Here is an 18,088-nt window from a genome sequence, read left to right on the forward strand (position 1 = left end):
TCACCCCCTTCCCCCGGCTTGGAAACTCAGGCTCATCCAAAGCACCTGAGGTGGGCAAGGGGCCTGTTTCCTTCCTTGTGGTACCCCACAGCAAGCTCTCAATATGGTGATGGAGAGCAGAGACACCCAAGCTTACAGAAGGGACAAGCCCACTGTCTGCTGACGGGCAGGTGGATAAACATGATGTGGTCCATGCAGTGGACATCACTCGGCCTTGAAACAGGATGGAGCCCTGCCACCTGCCACCTGGGGGACGCTCCCTGGGGACAGGAGGCCAAATGACACAAGCCAGATGCAGAAGGACTCTCGAGGGGACCCCACACATAGGAGGACCCAGTGTCATCAGACTCACAGACACAGAGAGTAGACGGCAATGCCGGAGCTGGGGGAGCAGGTGGGGCCACTGTGTCACAGGGACAGTGGGGAGGATGGCAGGCACAGCAGCGGGAATGTGCTCAACACCCCTGAATTATGCACTGAAATTGGTTAAAATGGTCAATTTTATGTTATGTGTATTTTACCACAATAAAAACAAAAGAAAAACCCTCATCTGTTAAGGATTTCAGACCAAAACCCCAAGTCAGGAGGAGGTACTTCATTGCACATTTAATAGTACATGCAGCATTGAGAACATCGCAATAAACAGGGCAGGCTCACGCATCACAGAAAGTCCGCGGGCAGAGGCAGGGCTGGCAGCCCCCCGGGAGGGCACAGGGAGGGCAAAATCAGGGTAACTGCGCCATCTCATTTGTACTTCAGACTCCAGAAACCACCCCGAGGCTCTACACTGCCCCCAGGCCTCTCTTGCTTTCGAGGACTTGGCCAGAAAATACATCTAAGGGGTCATGGACTTGGGGGTGTGGGGCCTGGGGCTGTTTGGTTGATATTTGTCCTGCATCAGGAGGGTGCGGCCTCAGCGCGTCTCCCGGGGCAAGAGCACGTGTCCAGCGGAGCATCCGCTTGACAACTCAGAAAGGGGCTCTGGCTCTCACAACTTGACCCAGAACGTGTCTAGACAACCCCTCCCCTCCATCAGAAGATCTCCAAGAAGCGCTTTGCAAAGCAGTGGAAGAGCAGACACGATCCTGGCCCCCACCCGACTCCAGGAGAACGGTGCTGCCCAGGTCATGGAGTCCCCAGCTCCTGCCGTGCCTTCCGCAGCGAAGGCCAGGACATGCCACTTGACCACGTTCTTCCTCTAAGGGTTCCTGTGAGCCTGGGCCTGGGCGGGGCAGGGCTCTCGTGCAGTCAGATGAGGCCTCCTCCTCTATGAGGGAGGAGCTGCCTTCCATCACCACAGGCTTTCACACCTGGCATCCCTGGGGAGACCCTCAGGAGCAGGGACCCTTACAATCTCTTACCCTGGAAGCCAGGGGTCCTTGCGGGACACCCCCCCCCAGAGGTCACCACTCCACATTCGGGACTGTAGACCTGGTGACATGATGCTCAGGGCCCCAGGGCATGCGGACAACTGCATGGACTGACCTGGCTGACCCAGCCCACTCTGGGCATCCTGAACTCACAGCTGGCCCCTTGGCCACTGGGGGCAAGCTGGCTCCTGTGCCCCCAGAGACTCGGGTCTCAGAAGATGAGCCCACAAACGAGAAGGGGGCACATGGGAAGGGGCGCCAGCATTTCCTCAGCCTGGGGGTCTTGGGGGAACCTTTGCTTTTGAAATGCACAGGGTGATTGTTTTATTCCAAACACAAGTCTGGGGGTTGGCCCTGCACTGCCGGGGTGCCCGCCTCCCCGCGGCCTGCGGACACAGACAAGCACGCCACCACATGGACGCAGGGCCGCGGGGCTGCAGGGCTCACACGGTGAGGGAGATGAAGCTGTTGTAGCGCTGGATGTTCCTCTTGAGGATCTCAGAGCAGGGGCCCAGCACGCGCTCGAAGCGGGGCCGGTCCAGCTTGACGCATTTGAGCGGCCCCCGGGCCACCACGGTGGCCGCCCGGGGCCGGTTCAGCAGCAGCGCGATCTCCCCTGGGGGGTGAGAGGGTGGTCAGGGGCCCGGGCCCCAGGACGGCCCAGATCACTCATTGGAATCCAACAAATACCTGTTTACTTTGAGTATATCCCGTGGAGTATGAGGTACTCTTAGGCCAACATGGGGCTCCCATCGGTCTGCATTTCAAACTCATTGGGGCATTGCTGTGCAGTGTTGCGACTCATGGTATGCAGCCCGGGCCTCCCACAGGACACATCCATGGAGAGGGTGCCCGGACCTGCCCCCCACCCCACCTCAGGGCCCTTCCAGGGACCTCCCAGTGAGACACACACCATGTGAGGGCGGGGACTCCAGACTCACCGAAGTAGTCGGAGGGCCCCAGGCGCCCCACCTCCATGTACTCCTCGTTGGGGGACCGGCGCTGGAGGACGGAGGCTGTGCCCTGCAGATGCCAAGGGGACACATGAGGGTCAGTGGCTGGGGGGGCACAGCCTGAGGTTACCCAGCAGGGGGTCACAGGTGAGGGTGTCACACCCAGCAGGGGGTGACAGGTAAGAAGTCAGAGGTGAGGAGACACAGGTGAGGAGGTCACAAGGAAGGGCCACAAGTGAGAGATCACCCAGCAGGGGGGCATGCCCAAATCCCCCTCCCACCAGCCTCCATCCATGTGCTTGCCTTCTAAGACGAATTCAGGGTTCTCTTCCTCTGAGACAGAAGGGTGTGGGGTCAGAATTACACTGGGGTCTGGCTGAGGGTTGAGGCGACCACAGGTCACACAGTGGGGAGAATCCTGGAGAGAACTGAGCTGACCTTGGGCTAGCTCTCAAGGTCGTGGTGCTCCAATGGGATGGGTGTGGCCTCAGGTCACATACCCAGTGAGCAGTGTGGCTCCCTCCCGACCCCCAAACAGGGGTGCCTACAGACGCCGCCGGCTCAATGATTAACACAAGCCTTGGCGGCCAGCACGGGGCACATGAAATGCATTACATGCTGAAGTCTCTGGGTCTGGTGGGGCCTGCAGCCTCATCCTAGGCAGGAACGGCTGCATCTCTGGCGTTGGGTGGGCTCTGACCCCAAGGCTCCCCTCACCTGCCAAGCTAGTCCCTTGTTTGGGGGAACCGGGCACCAGCCTTGTCCACACCTTCCTATTCTACACCTGTTGGCGGGCTGGTGCCACTGTGGAGACTAAAAGGGAGGCTTTATAAACCGCATGGAGCACTCAGTCTGTGCTCCACACTGGCCCTGCACGCGGGTATCAATAAATGGTGTCCCTCCCACAACTGAGCCCTGTATGGCCAGGCTCAATGGCGTGCTAAATAACGGAGCTGCTGCGAGGGGCCCCCAGCTTCTTCACCGCTGCCAAGGGGGCTTAAGCCCAGGGAGGACATGGGCCCTCGCACCCCCTGCTGCCCTCAGCCACGAGGGCGTGTCCACAGCCCTGCAGCCCAGCACCCTGATGCCTTGCAGCACGAACAAACGTGATCTTGTTCCAAGGCGGGCTCAGTTCACCGGCTCACAATTGCTGGCTGGGCTGTGTGCAGGTTAATGAGTAACTCCCGCCTCACCACAGTCTGGGGGAGACACTGTGAGAAGACCCCACCGGTGCCGCCAAGCCTGGGATCTCTGGGCACCAATCAGCAGTCCCTCCACATGGACTGCCTGTGCTCACCCCCGATCCAGCAATGGGGCCACTCAGCTCGTGGGCGTCTGGGGTGTTTATGAAGCCAGCTGATGGATGGCAGCAGACATCTAAACAGTCAAGCGACGCCGCCACCACCCAGGAGTCGTGGCTGGCGGCGGGCCTGGACAACACGTGCTCCCTCTCTGAGCCTCTAGGAGGCACAGAGTCCTGGATCCCATGGCCCATGCTGGGGGTGACAGCTGAGGGTGACATGCGGGCTCTAATGTCATCAGCCTCAATCTTCCTGAAGCAAGACTTTGTGCAGATCACCCGGATGCCACATGCAGTTGCTGCCACCATGAGAGCCTGTGCCCCCTGTGCCCAAGGCTGCAGTGACAGGCATTATTTTTCTCAACACCCTGTTGTGCCGACCTAATTCTCTTTCACATTTATGTCTTTTAACTTGTGATGCACATAATCAACATGACTTTCATTCCCGTTTTAGAGAATTTTGTTTTAAATTGGGATCATTTTCCTCTTCCAAAACCCCAGGGATGGAACTGGAGGCCTCTGGTTTACAGAATTACTCAGTGACACTCCAGGCCTACAGTGTCCCTTCAAATGTTTTGAACCCCCAACACTGACAAACCCGAGTGGAGGGGTCTGAGGTTACTGGGGTCATCTGTCATGCTGTGGAACCAGAAGACTGGCAGTAAAGCCTGGGGGCTGGCTGATTCAGCTGTCTGGACATGGGTCAGGGACTGGGGCTCCTTCCTGCTTCCTGCTCTGACAGTCTCAGTCCGTCCTGGTGGCATAGTAGCTGCCATGGTTCCAGTAGTCACCAAATGTCTCTCTATGCTGTCTGCAGGAAGAGAATCACTTCTTCCTCCTACAGCTTTCCCATCAGCAGGAAAACCTTCTGGAAGCTCCTGGCAACCTTCTTTCACACTGCATTGACCCAAGCAGGTCAGACGCTCACCGAGCCACTGCTGAGGGGGTGGGTGCCAATGGGAATGGGCTCCAGTTGGGCCAGCATGGGATGAGACCACCATCCACCATGTGCCTGGTACCATTTCCTTTCTGGTGGCGCACAGAGCAACAGTCGCCTGAGATGAGACAGGCCGTGACCACCGACACAGGGAAGCACACGCAGTCTGCCCACATGCCCTTGGAGGATGTGTGTGCTCCTGCATGCAGGTGCATCCCTGTCCCAGCCAGATGGCAGCAAGGCTTGGGGCACATAACCTCCGCATAGGGAGAGCCCTCGGCAAACACACGGTAGGGGATAGCGCCGTCTGTTGGGGCCGAGGCCCCAGGCCTCCGGTCCAGCGCAGGCCTGACACTGGAGGGTTCGGACTTCTACCCAGCACAGCGCGGTTCCCACGACACGACACACAACCTGGTCCTGGCATTAACCCTCCCGTCCGAGGCCCACTTCCCAGACTGCCGCGAGGGCAGCACAGACACTCTTGAGAAGCTGCGAGCAGGAATGTTCTGGGCTGGAAAAACACACTTGCCAAAACTCTAGATCATATTCCCCAGATTTCTTAGTGATTCTAACCCTGGTCTGAAAACAAATCAGGCAACCCAGCACACGGACTGGGAGGATGCAGGAGAAAAGCGTTAGCACCGGAGTCAGTGGGTGAGGACCCGCTGTGTGTTTTTTTGATTTTTAAAAATCTTCTTTGAAAAAAAAAAAAAAAAAATCTTCTTTGAAATCAAAACCACAGCAGACAGGTATGACCTCCATAAGAAAGAACCAGTCGAGGTGGCAGCAGAGAGCACACCTCAAAATGTCCCCGCGGGCCAGCCTAAAACCTTGGGCTCAAAGGTCCCCAACAGTCAGCTGGGTGGGCTGGGCACTGGAAGGAGCACGCCTAGCCCGAAGCCCCTCCTCCGGCCGTGGCTGGCTGTGGCAGCAGGGACCCTCACCACATCCCCTCTGATTCACACTATTGGGCGTGCCTTCCCGCACCCAGTGCCTGCAGAGCGACTCCCTGGGCCGGGCCACCCTCTTAGAACCCCACCCTGGCGGAATGACAGGTGTCATCCAGTTTAGTTGGTACTGCGGGCTGGTGGTGGTCCCCCCAGTGCCTGCTGGGCCTCGATGGCACCAGGGAAGGGGGGAGGGATGCGCAGACGCTCAGCAGGGACAGGAGTCCACCAGACCCTCTATGTGCCCCTGGACAACTGAGCGCCCTCAGGCAGATGTTGGAAAGCCCTATGAGGTCAGAGTTGCTGGACCCCAGCTTCACGCTGTGCCAGCCACAGGAGGGCCCTTCGCTTCCTGAGACTCAGCCTCCTCTTCCGCAAAATGGGAATGCCACGTACCAGCATCTTCACTTCAGAAAGAGGTGCATGCGCGGCAAGTGGGACAGGCAGTCATGATGGCAGCAGACACTTGAGTAAATGGAACAAACACTCATCCTCGTGGCCACAGAGTTCGTGGAACTCCTGGAAACCCAAAACCTCTGTGCACACTGTTCCCTGTGTGCTTCTGGACTTGAGCAGAAGCAGAGCGCTAGCCGTGTGTGCACGTGCACACACACAGGAGTACACCAGCCCATGGGTGTGGACATCCCGGCAGCTCTGTGGCTCCTCCTGCATAGATAAGGGCTGCATGGATGGTCTCAGGGTTTCTGAAGAAGCAATCATCATCACAGACCAACAGCGTGTCCTACGTCGGGCCTGTCCAGCTCCTCCTCTGTCCCTTCTGCCCCAGCGCAGATCCACCTCCCTACAGCACGGCTGGAAGACTTGGAGCGAGGGCACCACGTGCTTGGTGGCTGCACACATGTCCTGGCCCATGTGTGTGCTGGCATTCAAAAGATCCTCTGAGAGGCCGGGCCCCAGAGCCAGGTAGCACCAGAGTGTGACATCCCACAGGCCCTGCTTGGGGAGGGTTCTTTCCCCAAACCCGGTGAGTATCTCATTCCCCCTGAAGCCAGCATATCCAACAGGAACACAGCCACTTTCCTGTGGATTAGGGAGAGCAGAGGCAGGCAGCGGCGGGCAGAGGCGGGCAGAGGTGGCATCTGGGAGACATGACCTTGAGTGGAAGGACAGAGGGGAGTGCAGGTCACAGGCTATGGCTCTGTTCCTTCAGGCTCTGATTCCAACACCCAGTTCTTCCCTGACACCCATGCACCCAAGGCTTCCGCAGGCTCAGAGGAACCAGGGCATCGTGACCACACAGGCCCTGCTGCAAGCCAGGGCAGAAGAGAAGTGCCAGAACCAAGGGTTCCTTCCAGGTGGGGGTGTCATCCCAAGCACCCCAGTAAGGACCCCGGGTGCTTCCAACTCGGCAGAGTCCAAGCCCAGCAGCCACCCACCCTGCCCCCAGGCACCACAGTCTGCAGGCTCCCTGTGCCATTGGATGGGGTCCACCTCAAAACCTCCAGAGGTGGCGGGTCAGCATGCCTAGACCACCCCCCTGTTGTTCATCCTCCGTACTGAGGTTTCTGTCCCTCCCACATCACAGCCAGAGCCTGGGTTTGTGGGCTCCTCTCACCTGCTCCATCTCTGCCCCCATGCATGCATGGTCCCTCTATAGGGCTCTCCGTCACCTGCCCCAGCTGCACCCCATGGCACTCCAGGCTCTTTGAAGATGGGGCCCGGCCCCCAGCCTGCACATGCACAGGCCTTCCCAGGTGATGCCAGGCCCTCTTAGCACGCCACCTTGTACAACATCACCTCCCAGCTGCGTCTCCCTCATTTAGCAGTAGGTGTGGAGCTTCTTCCCCACACGCCAATTCCTGGGGGAGATGCCAGAGCCCATCCGTCTCGGCAACAACCCACCTGTCCCAGACCCCCAGTGCCCTATGGTCCCCGGAGGACCCTGATCCAGATGGACAGGAGCATCTGTCCCATCCCATGCCGGCCTTGCCCCTTAAGGCAGCGGCGCCCGTGTGAGGTCGGGCTGCATGACCCCCGGGTCCCTGTCTGTAGGGGACACCTAGCGCTCCCTTCCAGGTAAGCAGGGTGAGCCTGAGGACTCTCCAAGCATGAACAGCCCCTGCCAGATCCCACTCAGAAGGCTTCAAACAGCCCCACCAAGGGTCTCCTGCCAGCTGCTCCAGCCCCTGTATTGTGCATGAGCATGGGCACCAGCCAGTTATGTTTAAAATGCTAGCACCAGAAGGCCAGACCAGAGGCCCAGACCCCCGTCCATGGATCCCAGCAGCTTCCACCATTCCAATGGCCCCTCTCCTGCATCCCCACTCTATGCAGGGTTCTGACCTGGGTGCTGCCTGCAAGGCCCCTGCTCTCCACTGTACACACTGGTCTACCCACCCTCAAATCACCCCCAGCTCCCTAGATGCCTCAGACATGTACCCCAACACAGGTGTGGCCCCTCCCCACACTGTCCCCCCAGACAGAGGGGCCCATGATGGCGTGCACACAGGCCCATCTGCATCTATCTCATGCCCCTTCATGCCCTCCGGGGCTCCTCTGCTTTCTGCACCCTGCAGGGAACACTGTATCCCAAACAACTTAGGACTATCTCTCTATAGCTTGATGCTCTCCCACACCTCTGAGAAAGGCCACGTCCTGACCGTCAACACTTTCTCCCCACCATGCCCCAGCCAAGGTGACAGGCCTCTGAGCCTTTGCACACACTGTTCCCATCTGCCTGGAGGCTGTTCGCAGAGCCTCTCCCTGCAGAACTGTATTTACTCCCCGAGGTGTGAGTGGAGGCCTCTCCAAACCGTACAGGTTGGGAGACATGGGACAGGGCAGGGCGTGGCACCTGGCACGTCCTTCTAGAATGAGCATATGGAAGTGGAGCCCAGGCCCATCCTGGCTGCTCTGAGGAGGATGTCCACTGGAGCCTTGGCTGCCGTGTGTACCTGCCCAGATGCCTTCCTGGGCTTCTGCCCGAGGAGGGAGTGCTTGCCTTCATCACTGAAGAGGGGTGAGTCTAATCCCAGGCCTTCTTTTACTCCATTACGGTTTTGCCAGAGGTGGGAGAGAGGCAGGAGCTTGCTGACCCAGGGGTATTCCTGCAGGGACTCTGGACAGCATGGGTGAGGCTGGGCTGTGGGGGGCGGGCAGCTCCACCACCAGCAGCTCATCTGGAAGCTCGGCTGCTTCCAGGGACTCAACCCTTAGACCCAAAGGAAGGTGGGTGACAGCTGCCGGGGACTGCAGAGTTGGGCCCAAGGCAACGCTCATCATCCTTCACCTGGGGCAAGCCTCAAGCCCAGAGAGGCTGCTAAGACACACAAGATGGGTCAGGAAGGTCAGAAGCGTGGCCCCAGCCCAAGTCCCTGAGCAAGAAGCAGAATTAACCAGTTTTTTTTTTTTTAACCAGTTTTTATCTCTCCTAATCACTGGTCACTGTGAGGAACTCTACTGGGGCCATCAGGACAATGGGGAAGCAGGGGGGTGGGTTTCTGGGGGCCTGGAGTCATGGAGCTGGCCTGGGCCACTGTAGGCACCATGAGGCTGGGACTTCTAACCTGGCCGGCGGCAGAGCTGGCAGCTCAGACACTGCTTCTCCTGGCCCGTTTCCCCCCAGGCTCTGGCCAGGCTCCAAGGAAGCATGGGTGTGAGCATCATTGGGAGGCTAATGGTGTCCTGGACTGAGAGGAGGATGGTCACTATCTCAGGGACTTATTGGGACACAGAGTGAGCGCAGGAAGTATTGCCAGACTCCATCAGCACCACTGTTAGCAGATTATAAAGGGGGCTGGTTGGACAGACATGTGGTCTACCTGATGGAGCGTCCCTCCATCTCAGAAAGGAAGGAAGGACACCTGCCACTGCAGGGACACGCTGAGGACATGAGGTCAAGTGACATAAGTCAGACGTAGAAGGATACAAGGTCCCGGTGTTGTCAGACTCACAGACACAGAGAGTAAATGGCAGGGCTGGGGCCAGGGGTGCAGGTGGGGTCAGTGTGTCATGGGGACAGAATGTTCTGGAGCCAGATGGGGGGGACGCTGGCCCAGCAGCAGGAATGTGCTCAGTGCCCCTCAACTGGATGCTGAGAAATGGTCAACATAGCAAGTTGTATATTATATGTATTTTTCCACAATATAGAAAAATAGAGATTGTTTCAAAGAGGGCCCTGTCCCTGAATCCTGACTGATCCCCTGCCTGGACTTCAGCTCTCCTGTCCCTGCACAGTTGGGGTCACGCTCTGGGCTCCTCATGTGGCCTTCTGTCCTCCCCACACTCCTCCACCCTCTGTCTCAAGTGGCTCAAGTGGCTCACAAGGGCTCGTCACAAGCATGACGCTCCCTGGGAAGTGGCCCCACCCAAGGGACACTGGGAACACCCCTCTTGCAGCCCACTGCTGGTGCCTGGACTTCCAGTGGGGCACAGCCTGCAAGCCTTGAGTCCCTGGGTGGGGGGGTCCTGGCTCCAAAGTGGGGACTCAACAGCCCCCAAAACTGACTTGTCCAGAACGGTGCATCTGTTAGGGTTTCCCTGAAATACCCATCTTTGCTGCTGTGGTCTGTGTGCTGCTCAGCACTCCTCCCACGGGGTCGTGGCCAGCAAACACACTTCAGGCCTGCGGGTGGAGGCCCCAAGGGCTCCTATGGGCTCTCTGTGGGGGGTGCTGTCTCCATCTAGGGCAAACACCCCCCAGACTCTTCACTTTTCTTATGCTGACAACAAAAGTCAGGAAGAAGCCATCAAGGAGAAGACACATGAGCTGCCGTGGGGATGGAGGTGGGGGTACAATGCTTTCCTAAAGACCCTTCTGTGTCACTGGCCTTATTCCAGCAAGTGACACTTTGTTGCAGAATTTTTTAATTTAAAATTTTATTTTTATTTTTATTTTTTTAGGAAAGGCTTTCCTCTGAGCTCCAGCCTTGGCTGCTAGCAAGCCGACGTGCACGGCCTGTGATTTTTCGTCCACAGAACAGTCTGGGGGCAGCCAGCACCAAAGCCCCAAGTCACACTGAAGTGCACTTAATCCGCCTTTAAGCATGTGTGCCAAGGTCACTGCAGAGCCCAGAGTGCCTGGCCTGCCTGGGTCCTGCCCAAGGGGCTGCTGGGTGTGCAGGTGTGTCCAGTGAGCAGGCCGTCAGGCAATGAGGCAGAAACACATCAGAGCCGCCCTGGGTGGAGTCCGGGAGCTCTGGGCATGGGAGCACCTGCTGGGGTCAGAGCGGCACAGTTGGGCACCCCAGAGGAACATCCAGGCACTGAGCAGGCACTGGCGTGGATCCTGTCATCATGGATCTGGTATTTGTCCAAAGGGCCAGGATGAAAACTCATGTCCATGCAAAAACCCAAGAAGGGAGTTTACGGCACGTTATCCACACACAACAAGCAAGATGCCCCTGAGCAGGAATGTTACCCTGCATTCTGTGCAGACAGTGGGCCATGATTCCATACACTGGGAACAGAGAGATCCCCTCAACGCTACACCGTGTGACCCCAAGGACCGGGCACCCTGGGAAAGGCAGAGCTGTGGACACAGGAGAAGAGGGGTGGCTGCCAGGGGCTCGGGGCAGAGGAATGAACTGGTGGGGACACAGGAGACTTTCAGGGCAGGGAACACTCTGTGTGACACTGTAGCGGTGGATGCTGGTCATCACACATTTGTCCAGGCCCACAGAACGTGTGCCCACCCAGAGAGACCCTCGCACGAACCATGTACTCTGGGCGATGACGACACGTCTGCCTGGGGTCATCAACTGTGACAAATGAGACAGTGGTCATGGGCAGCCCGTTGGGGGGAGCACAGGTTTATGGGAAATCTCGGCTCCCTCCCTCAATCCTGCTGTGAACCTAAAACTGCCCCCCAAAAATGAAGTCTTAAAAGTCAGAGAGCAAGAACCCATCTGAAAATTCTGCTGTCTCTCATTCTGGGGACCTGGACCAACAGCCAGCAAACACCTGTGACCTTGGGCTGCCCCCACCAGGATGCTGAGAGGGCACCGACCCAGGCAGGGCCCGGGTGCTCTGGAAGCGGCTTCTTCCAGTGCAGCCCAGAAGGAAAGTGGTCATCTTTCTGCTAGAGAAGTCTGAGCCCATCAGCCTCCTTCATTAGCCACCTGTGGCCTCTGCTTGGACATACGCCTGTGTCCATCATCTCCATCATCTCCCTGAGGACCCAACCCCAACCTGTCCATGCCCCAGCCTGGCACATCGCGAGGGCGCGGTGCGGCCAAGTCACAAACAACACAGCCAGCGAGGACTGAAGCCATCTCCTTCCTGCTCCCTGGGATCCTGGTGACACGTGCCCATCCACCCACCTGGTCCACGTGTCTGGGGGGCAAGCAGGGCAAGTCCCCGGCCAGAGGCGGCCTGGAGAGCAGTGGCTGTGCCTTCGCTTCAACACTGTGGACATTCACAGAATTAATCTGCTAAGAGAGCAGATAAACCAAATCTGGAGTTTCCATGGCAACGCCTCACAGCCGCCAGCCAGTGCAGGAGGGAGCAGGAAGCTCCCTGGTAGAATTTTACGGGAACCAGCTGCCCCCCACCCCGTCCCAGTCTTGGTAGGGTCCCTGCAGGCAGGCAGAGTGGGACCACATGGCGGAGTGCCGAGACCCACCCACGTCCTTGTCTGTTTTCCTGGAGAGCAGGAACCAGGAGGTAGATCCTGACCAGGCTCCAGAACAGCTGGGCAGCTACTCTGTCCTCTCTCCACCCCAACACCCTCTCCCTGGGGAGGCCTGCCCACAGTGGGTCCCACCCCATAGGCTGGGGCAGGTTCAGGCCCTGGGAAGACCCGAGTACTTTCTCCGTATCTGTCGCCCAGGCTTACATGGTAAGGATCTCTCATCTGCTGAGAATGTTTTTCAAGAGCTCTGGGGATTCAGTGTCAAGGGGGTTCAGACACAGCCGGTGTTTGCAGAGCTGGGAGACAGGGGCACCGCCTCCCCCAGGAAGGGCTCAGCTGAGCCCAGGGATTCTGCAGCTCTGCTCAGCCTTCTAGGCTGGGCTCCCGCCAGCCAGCAGGTGTTCATGACTCACTAAATGTCTGCGGGAGCCACTCCCCACACCTGTGCAGGAGCCACACCCGGGGAGCCAGCAGGGAGGATACACACAAGTAAGCAAACTCGATGACGATCGCCAGAGTGGAGCAGAGACTCAGCCAGGCAACGGTGTGAGGAGACTAGGGACCTGGCCCCACTTGTTGCTCTGAGCAAAGCAGGGAGGGCGGCACCAAGCCCACCAGCCATGCAGAGCCCCCCAGCCAGTGTCCTGCAGCTCCCCAGCACCTCCGAGCAGGTGCATCACTCAGGTTCCCTGGAGAAACAACCAATGGGATATGTGTGGACAGAGAGGTTCATGACACAGAATGTGCTCATGCTACAGTGTGGATGGACCATGTCCAAAATCTGCAGGGCCAGCGGGCTGGCAGAGGGTGTCTCTTCTCAGGGGACCCCTCTCTTTTTTCTCTTAAGGAAAGCCTTCCACTGATCAGATGAGGCCCATCCACACCATGGAAGACCCTCTCCTTCACTCAGCATCAGCTGATGGCAATATTAATCCCATCTGAAAAATACCTTCATGGAAACATCTAGACTGGTGTTGAGCACACATCTGACATCTGGGGACCATGGCTTGGCCAAGTCGACCCGTAAAAATAACCCTCACCACAGGGACCCGAAGGGCCTGGGTCCCCTTCCCGTTGTCTCCATGGGATACTGCATGGTGGTATCCACGGGAATTCCAAGAACCAGGGATTAATGCGTTACAATGTGCACGTGTGGCGTCAGCCGACTGAAGCGAGGACAATGCAAACCAGAGAGGCCACGTGCCTGGACGCTTCCTGCAAGAGCCGTCCTCACTTCACTCCCCCTAAATGTGGCATGGGCATTTCTGCTCCTATGGAAACATCAGCCACCTACCAGTCAGCGGGGTCTCCAGAAGGATCTAACCAAGGGGACAGCGTCCAAGGGGAAACTGCTCACTTTACAAAACCTACAACTAGCACTATCTCCTCCTGCTTTGTTCTCTGGCATTCCCGATCGACTCCAGGGTTAGTCCACAGGCCCAGCTCCCCCGCCTGATGTGCCATCCAGACCATGCACCACCCAGGCAGCCTTCTGAGCCAGAGGCAACACCCCCAAGGGAAGGCGGCCTCCAGCCCCACCTGTGGTGCCACCAGGCAGCTTGCTGGACACCACGGGGGCACAGTGCTGGCGGGCCTGACCCGTGTGGCAGGTGTGCCTTCTGGCCGTGCAGCAAACAACAGAGAGCCTCTGATGCCTGTAAACCCTGGGGTCCCGCGTGACCTACCCAACTTGGTTGATCACAGAGAAAGAGGGGAAAAACTCCAGTTGCCAAGGAGACCACTTCAAATAAGTTTCTGGGAGCATCGGGTTACATTCCAGAGTCTCACACCCGTCAGCAGGAAGACCATCCTGCAAAGGTCCTAGTCCCAGGACAGAGCCGTAGCAGTCACTGTCACCCCATCACTCTCCCCTGGCACCCTCTCCTGGCCTGCCCCCTGTGTCCTCGGAGCTGTCCAAGAACGGACACCAACAGCTACCAAGGGATGAGCAGAAGCAATGCCCCCAGAGCCATCACAACACGAGGCAAGGCCCCTCCCCAGCATCATCTGAGGGCAGCTGAGGGAGAAGAAATACAGGTGTGAGGCTCAGGGAGCAACGCTCATTCTATTTCTTGTGCCCTAGACAAGAGCAAGGGATGCTTGGACCCTCTCACATGCCCACATGCACACGCACATGCACACATGCATGCACACTTGGGAGCAAGGAGCAGGACCCCAGCCAGCAGGGTGCATGGTGGATGCTGGCTGGCTGTGTGGCTTGGGGTGCAGGACCCACCCCCCACCAGGAAGGGATGCTGACCACTGACCCGACCCCCCTTGGGGGTGCCTGGCCACTCACACAACACCTGGCACATCCTGGGCTCGGGAAGCACCAGCCTGCATTATCAGGATTAGCACAGTAGGTAACCAACCATTCCTTTCCCTGGTGTCCTGTGAGGACTCCTCACCTATCTGTGCCTCTTGCACACATTCTTGGCTTTTTCTACCCATGGCCTTAGACTGGCTGGGAGGCAGCCTCGGTCCACAGCAAATAACGGACAGTTGTCTGGGCTGGCTGGAGTTACGCCCTCAGTTTGGAGACCACAAGCTCTGAGGCTGTGAACCTTGAAGGCTGCAGGGTCCACTAAGTGGGCTCTACGGCCGGGTGGGGCCTGGGGCTTAGGGAGCCCACCTCTCAGGTCTGCTGGTTCTGGCTAGGTAGGATGCAGGTCCAAGGTGGTCAGATACCAGAGTTTTAAAGGGAAGGAAGAAATCCAGATTGCTATGGGAAATATCTTGATTTTCAAATATTGACAACTAATTCAAATGTTAAAAAAAATACCATACAGGCTAATAGAAACACATCTCTGGGCCAAACTGGCCCTATGAGCACCAGCTTCTTATTAATGAATTAAAACCTAGAGCAGGAAAAGATCTGTGCTTTTAAGTTGGCATCACACCCTTCCCTTGGTCCACAGTCATCAGAGCTGCCGGAGGAGGGCCTCCACGCAGGCATCACTCATGGTGACAACTGAGGAGGATGGGTAGGCAGTCCCAGGGCTCAGGTATTAGATAGAGCCACTGCCTGTCCCCTCTCATGGGGCTTGGGGCCTGGCTGGGTCTGGCTGGGTGCTCTCACTTGGGGTCTCTGCTGATGCAGGTGGGTGGCAGCTGGGGCTGCAATGTGGACAGTGGGCTGGACATCCAAGGCGGGGCATCAAGTGGCTTCTGAACTCAGATCTCATGGCCCCACTGATCAGGTGAGCCATGTGGGCATCTCAGAGCACAGCCACTGGTGCCAGGAAGGAGGGCCCCAAGGATGAGCATCTGGAGCCCCCCACAACCAGCCTGGATGCCCCAGGCCAAGGCTGCTGTGCCCCACTGGTCTGCCAATTCGCCAAGGCCCTCCCACCTGCCCAGGAGTGCAGCAAGGACTCTGAGGTCCGCCACACCCAATGCAGATTCAGGGACTGGGGAAGGGGGTGGTTCTAACAAAGCGGTGGCTGAAGGGACCCCCTTTCCCCTCAGTGAGCCTCATGTTCTTTTTTTTTCTTTTAAGATTTTTTATTTTATTTATTCATAGAGATACAGAAAGAGAGAGGCAGAGACACAGGCAGAGGGAGAAGCAGGCTCCATGCAGGGAGCCTGATGTGGGACTTGATCCCAGGTCTCCAGGATCATGCCCCGGGCTGCAGGCGGCACTAAACCGCTGCGCCACTGGGGCTGCCCCCAGCCTCATGTTCTTAACTGAAATGCCAGGCCCACACAGACCCAGGCAGGGTGTCACCCCAAGACCACAGGTGAGAGGTCTGGGGGCATGGGGGCACAGGGGTCCTCTGGGTCAGCCATGAGCCACTGCAGAGGGGATGTCACCCCACCAGCCCTTTGATTGACAGTAGCCATGGCTTTCTGCAGAGGCCCTCAGGCCCCCTGGCCATAGGCCCCAGCTCTCTTCCAGGATGCTCAGGAGGACCACATAAACTCTGAGGCAGAAGCCTCAGGAAAGTCGCCTCCAGGAACAGAGAGGGGAGCCTGGCCAGCCTTCCCCTGACAACCAGCTCCACATCACAGCACTTGTCCAGCCTGGGGTTTATTTGTCCGTCCTTCCTTTTTTTTCTCTTTTCAAGGAAATGTTAGCATTGAGTGGGCTCCTGCCCTCAGGACCTCAAGCTATGCCGCCAAGACCACCTCCCTGTGCTGGGAACTCCTTCAGAAATATTTATGCAGCTTTCAGGGAGCTCAGGTTGGAGGCAGCCTCTTTTGCTCATGCACACGCACACACTGCCTGCCACCTGCAAGCATGGTCTATCCAGGGCACAGTGCTGGGATTGGGTGGGGAGGTGATCAGGTCCCCATAAGCACACTCGCAGCACAACCTGGAACCTCCCTGGTGCCTCAGGTGCCCCCACAGACCCGCCTCAAGCAGGTGGCAGAGAGGAGGGACCCTGACACGCCCTCCTGGGGAGGCTTTGCAGGAGTCCAGACTAAAGTCGCAAACCAAATTTGTGTTTCGTGTTCATGGGATCTTATCTGTGTCACTCATGTTTTACGGGCCGCATGTCACCGAGGTGGATGAGCGCCGGCAGAGCAGGCTCCAAACCTCATGACCTGCATCGGCAACCTGGCAAATTCTCCTTATTTTAAACTAAGAAAGTGGCTCCCGAGCACCAAGCTCTGTGTATCCATCAGCCCTGCAGAGACCCAGCAGTGATGGCCCGCTCCAGACAGCAAGGTGATGCTGCTGCTGCTCTGGGCCACCAGGCTACCACGCGGAGGGCTCCCTTTGTCCAGTGGCAAAATGCACAGCTGAAGAATGTGCTTTAATGAGCATGAATGTGAAATCCTTCCGCCCCTGAGCACCAGAGGAGGAGGAAGTGAGCCCAACAGACGGCAGCATACTTCTGGGCCTGCGTCATTGGGGCTGCCCACACGGCAAGGCGGGCCCCCCATTCATTCCGGGCAGCGCCTGGGTGGAGGCTCACTCTGGGGGTCTCAGCCCAGCCCAGCCCCGGGGACAGGCAGCCACAGCAGCTGCTCGGCCCTGTCAGTGACAGGCTTGAGTGTGGCCGCCACGGATTACAGCCCCAGCCCCAGCTGTCGCTAGGCCTCGTAAAAGTGACTCATGCGTGTCCAGGCTGAGAACCTGGAACCATTTTTTAAAACTAAACTTTTAATTTGAGATCATTGTAGATTTGCACGTAGTTGTAAGAAACAGCGTGGAAAGATCCCATGTGCCCTAAATTTACGCATTTCCCCCAACAAAAACATGCCATAAAACTATAGGTGCCATGTGACACCCAGGGTTCCAGTGTGGGTTCAGACCTCTACTGAGCCTACACGTGTGTTCAGTGTAGCACCGTCCTCACATGGCACTGCATGCGTGGGCCTGGGGACCCGAACCATTTTCTCAGAGGAGACCTTTCTGATTCTCAAGGGCATGAGGACACATCAGCACTGGCCTGCAGCTGTTAGTGGGATGGAGAGTGGGAGGGTGGTGGGTTGGGGTCATGCACATGGAGCAGCAAGGGCGGGGCACCTTGTCCCCTACACCCCTGATTGGGCAGCACTCACCTCCGTGATGATGAAGAAATCGTCCCCGGGCTCTCCCTGGACCACGATCTTCTCTCCGTCCTCAAATTGCACAGGCTCCAGGGCGTCTGCCACAGTCAGGCGCTCCCATTTCTCCAGGGACTCTAGAGCGGGCGACAAGGAGACCGTCACCACACTGTGCACCCTCTGCTCTGCACCCCAATGCTTTCTCAGGAAGCACCGTGGGTCAGCCTTCGCTAGGACAGCAGTGAGTGAGACAGGGAGCAGATTTCCATGCTGGGAGGGCCTGGGCGGTTCACCAGTGAGTCAGGCAGGATGTATGGGGACAGGGTCTTAGATCGGGCTCTGTGCTCACACACGTTGTGGTTTAGCCGAGGTGCTGGGTGCTGGAAGTCGGGCCTGTGAACCCAGCATGAAAACGTTCCTGTCATCTTTAGTTGAAAGTTGCCTGTGTTCTTGCAAAAACACCATCATAGCTAAGCACTGGGAATACTACGCC

At 57.8% G+C, this 18,088-nt stretch overlaps 1 protein-coding gene across 6 annotated transcripts in view; it reads right to left on the reverse strand.

Moving 5' to 3' along the window:
- Nucleotides 1-580: 580 nt before the first annotated feature.
- The window catches only part of PRKAR1B (protein kinase cAMP-dependent type I regulatory subunit beta), a 112,933-nt gene continuing 95,425 nt past the window's right edge, over nucleotides 581-18,088 (reverse strand). For all 6 annotated transcript variants that reach the window (XM_077907472.1, XM_077907469.1, XM_077907468.1 and 3 more), the window contains exons 9-11: nucleotides 17,611-17,732; nucleotides 2,312-2,393; nucleotides 581-1,986 (exon numbers count right to left, since the gene is read on the reverse strand). In XM_077907472.1, the coding sequence (XP_077763598.1) occupies nucleotides 1,814-1,986; nucleotides 2,312-2,393; nucleotides 17,611-17,732 (377 nt within the window). In that variant the 3' untranslated portion in view covers nucleotides 581-1,813. The remainder of the gene's footprint in view (nucleotides 1,987-2,311; nucleotides 2,394-17,610; nucleotides 17,733-18,088) is intronic.

This window comes from Canis aureus, chromosome 8, assembly GCF_053574225.1.
Source record: "Canis aureus isolate CA01 chromosome 8, VMU_Caureus_v.1.0, whole genome shotgun sequence".
Classification (NCBI taxonomy): Eukaryota; Metazoa; Chordata; class Mammalia; order Carnivora; family Canidae; genus Canis; species Canis aureus.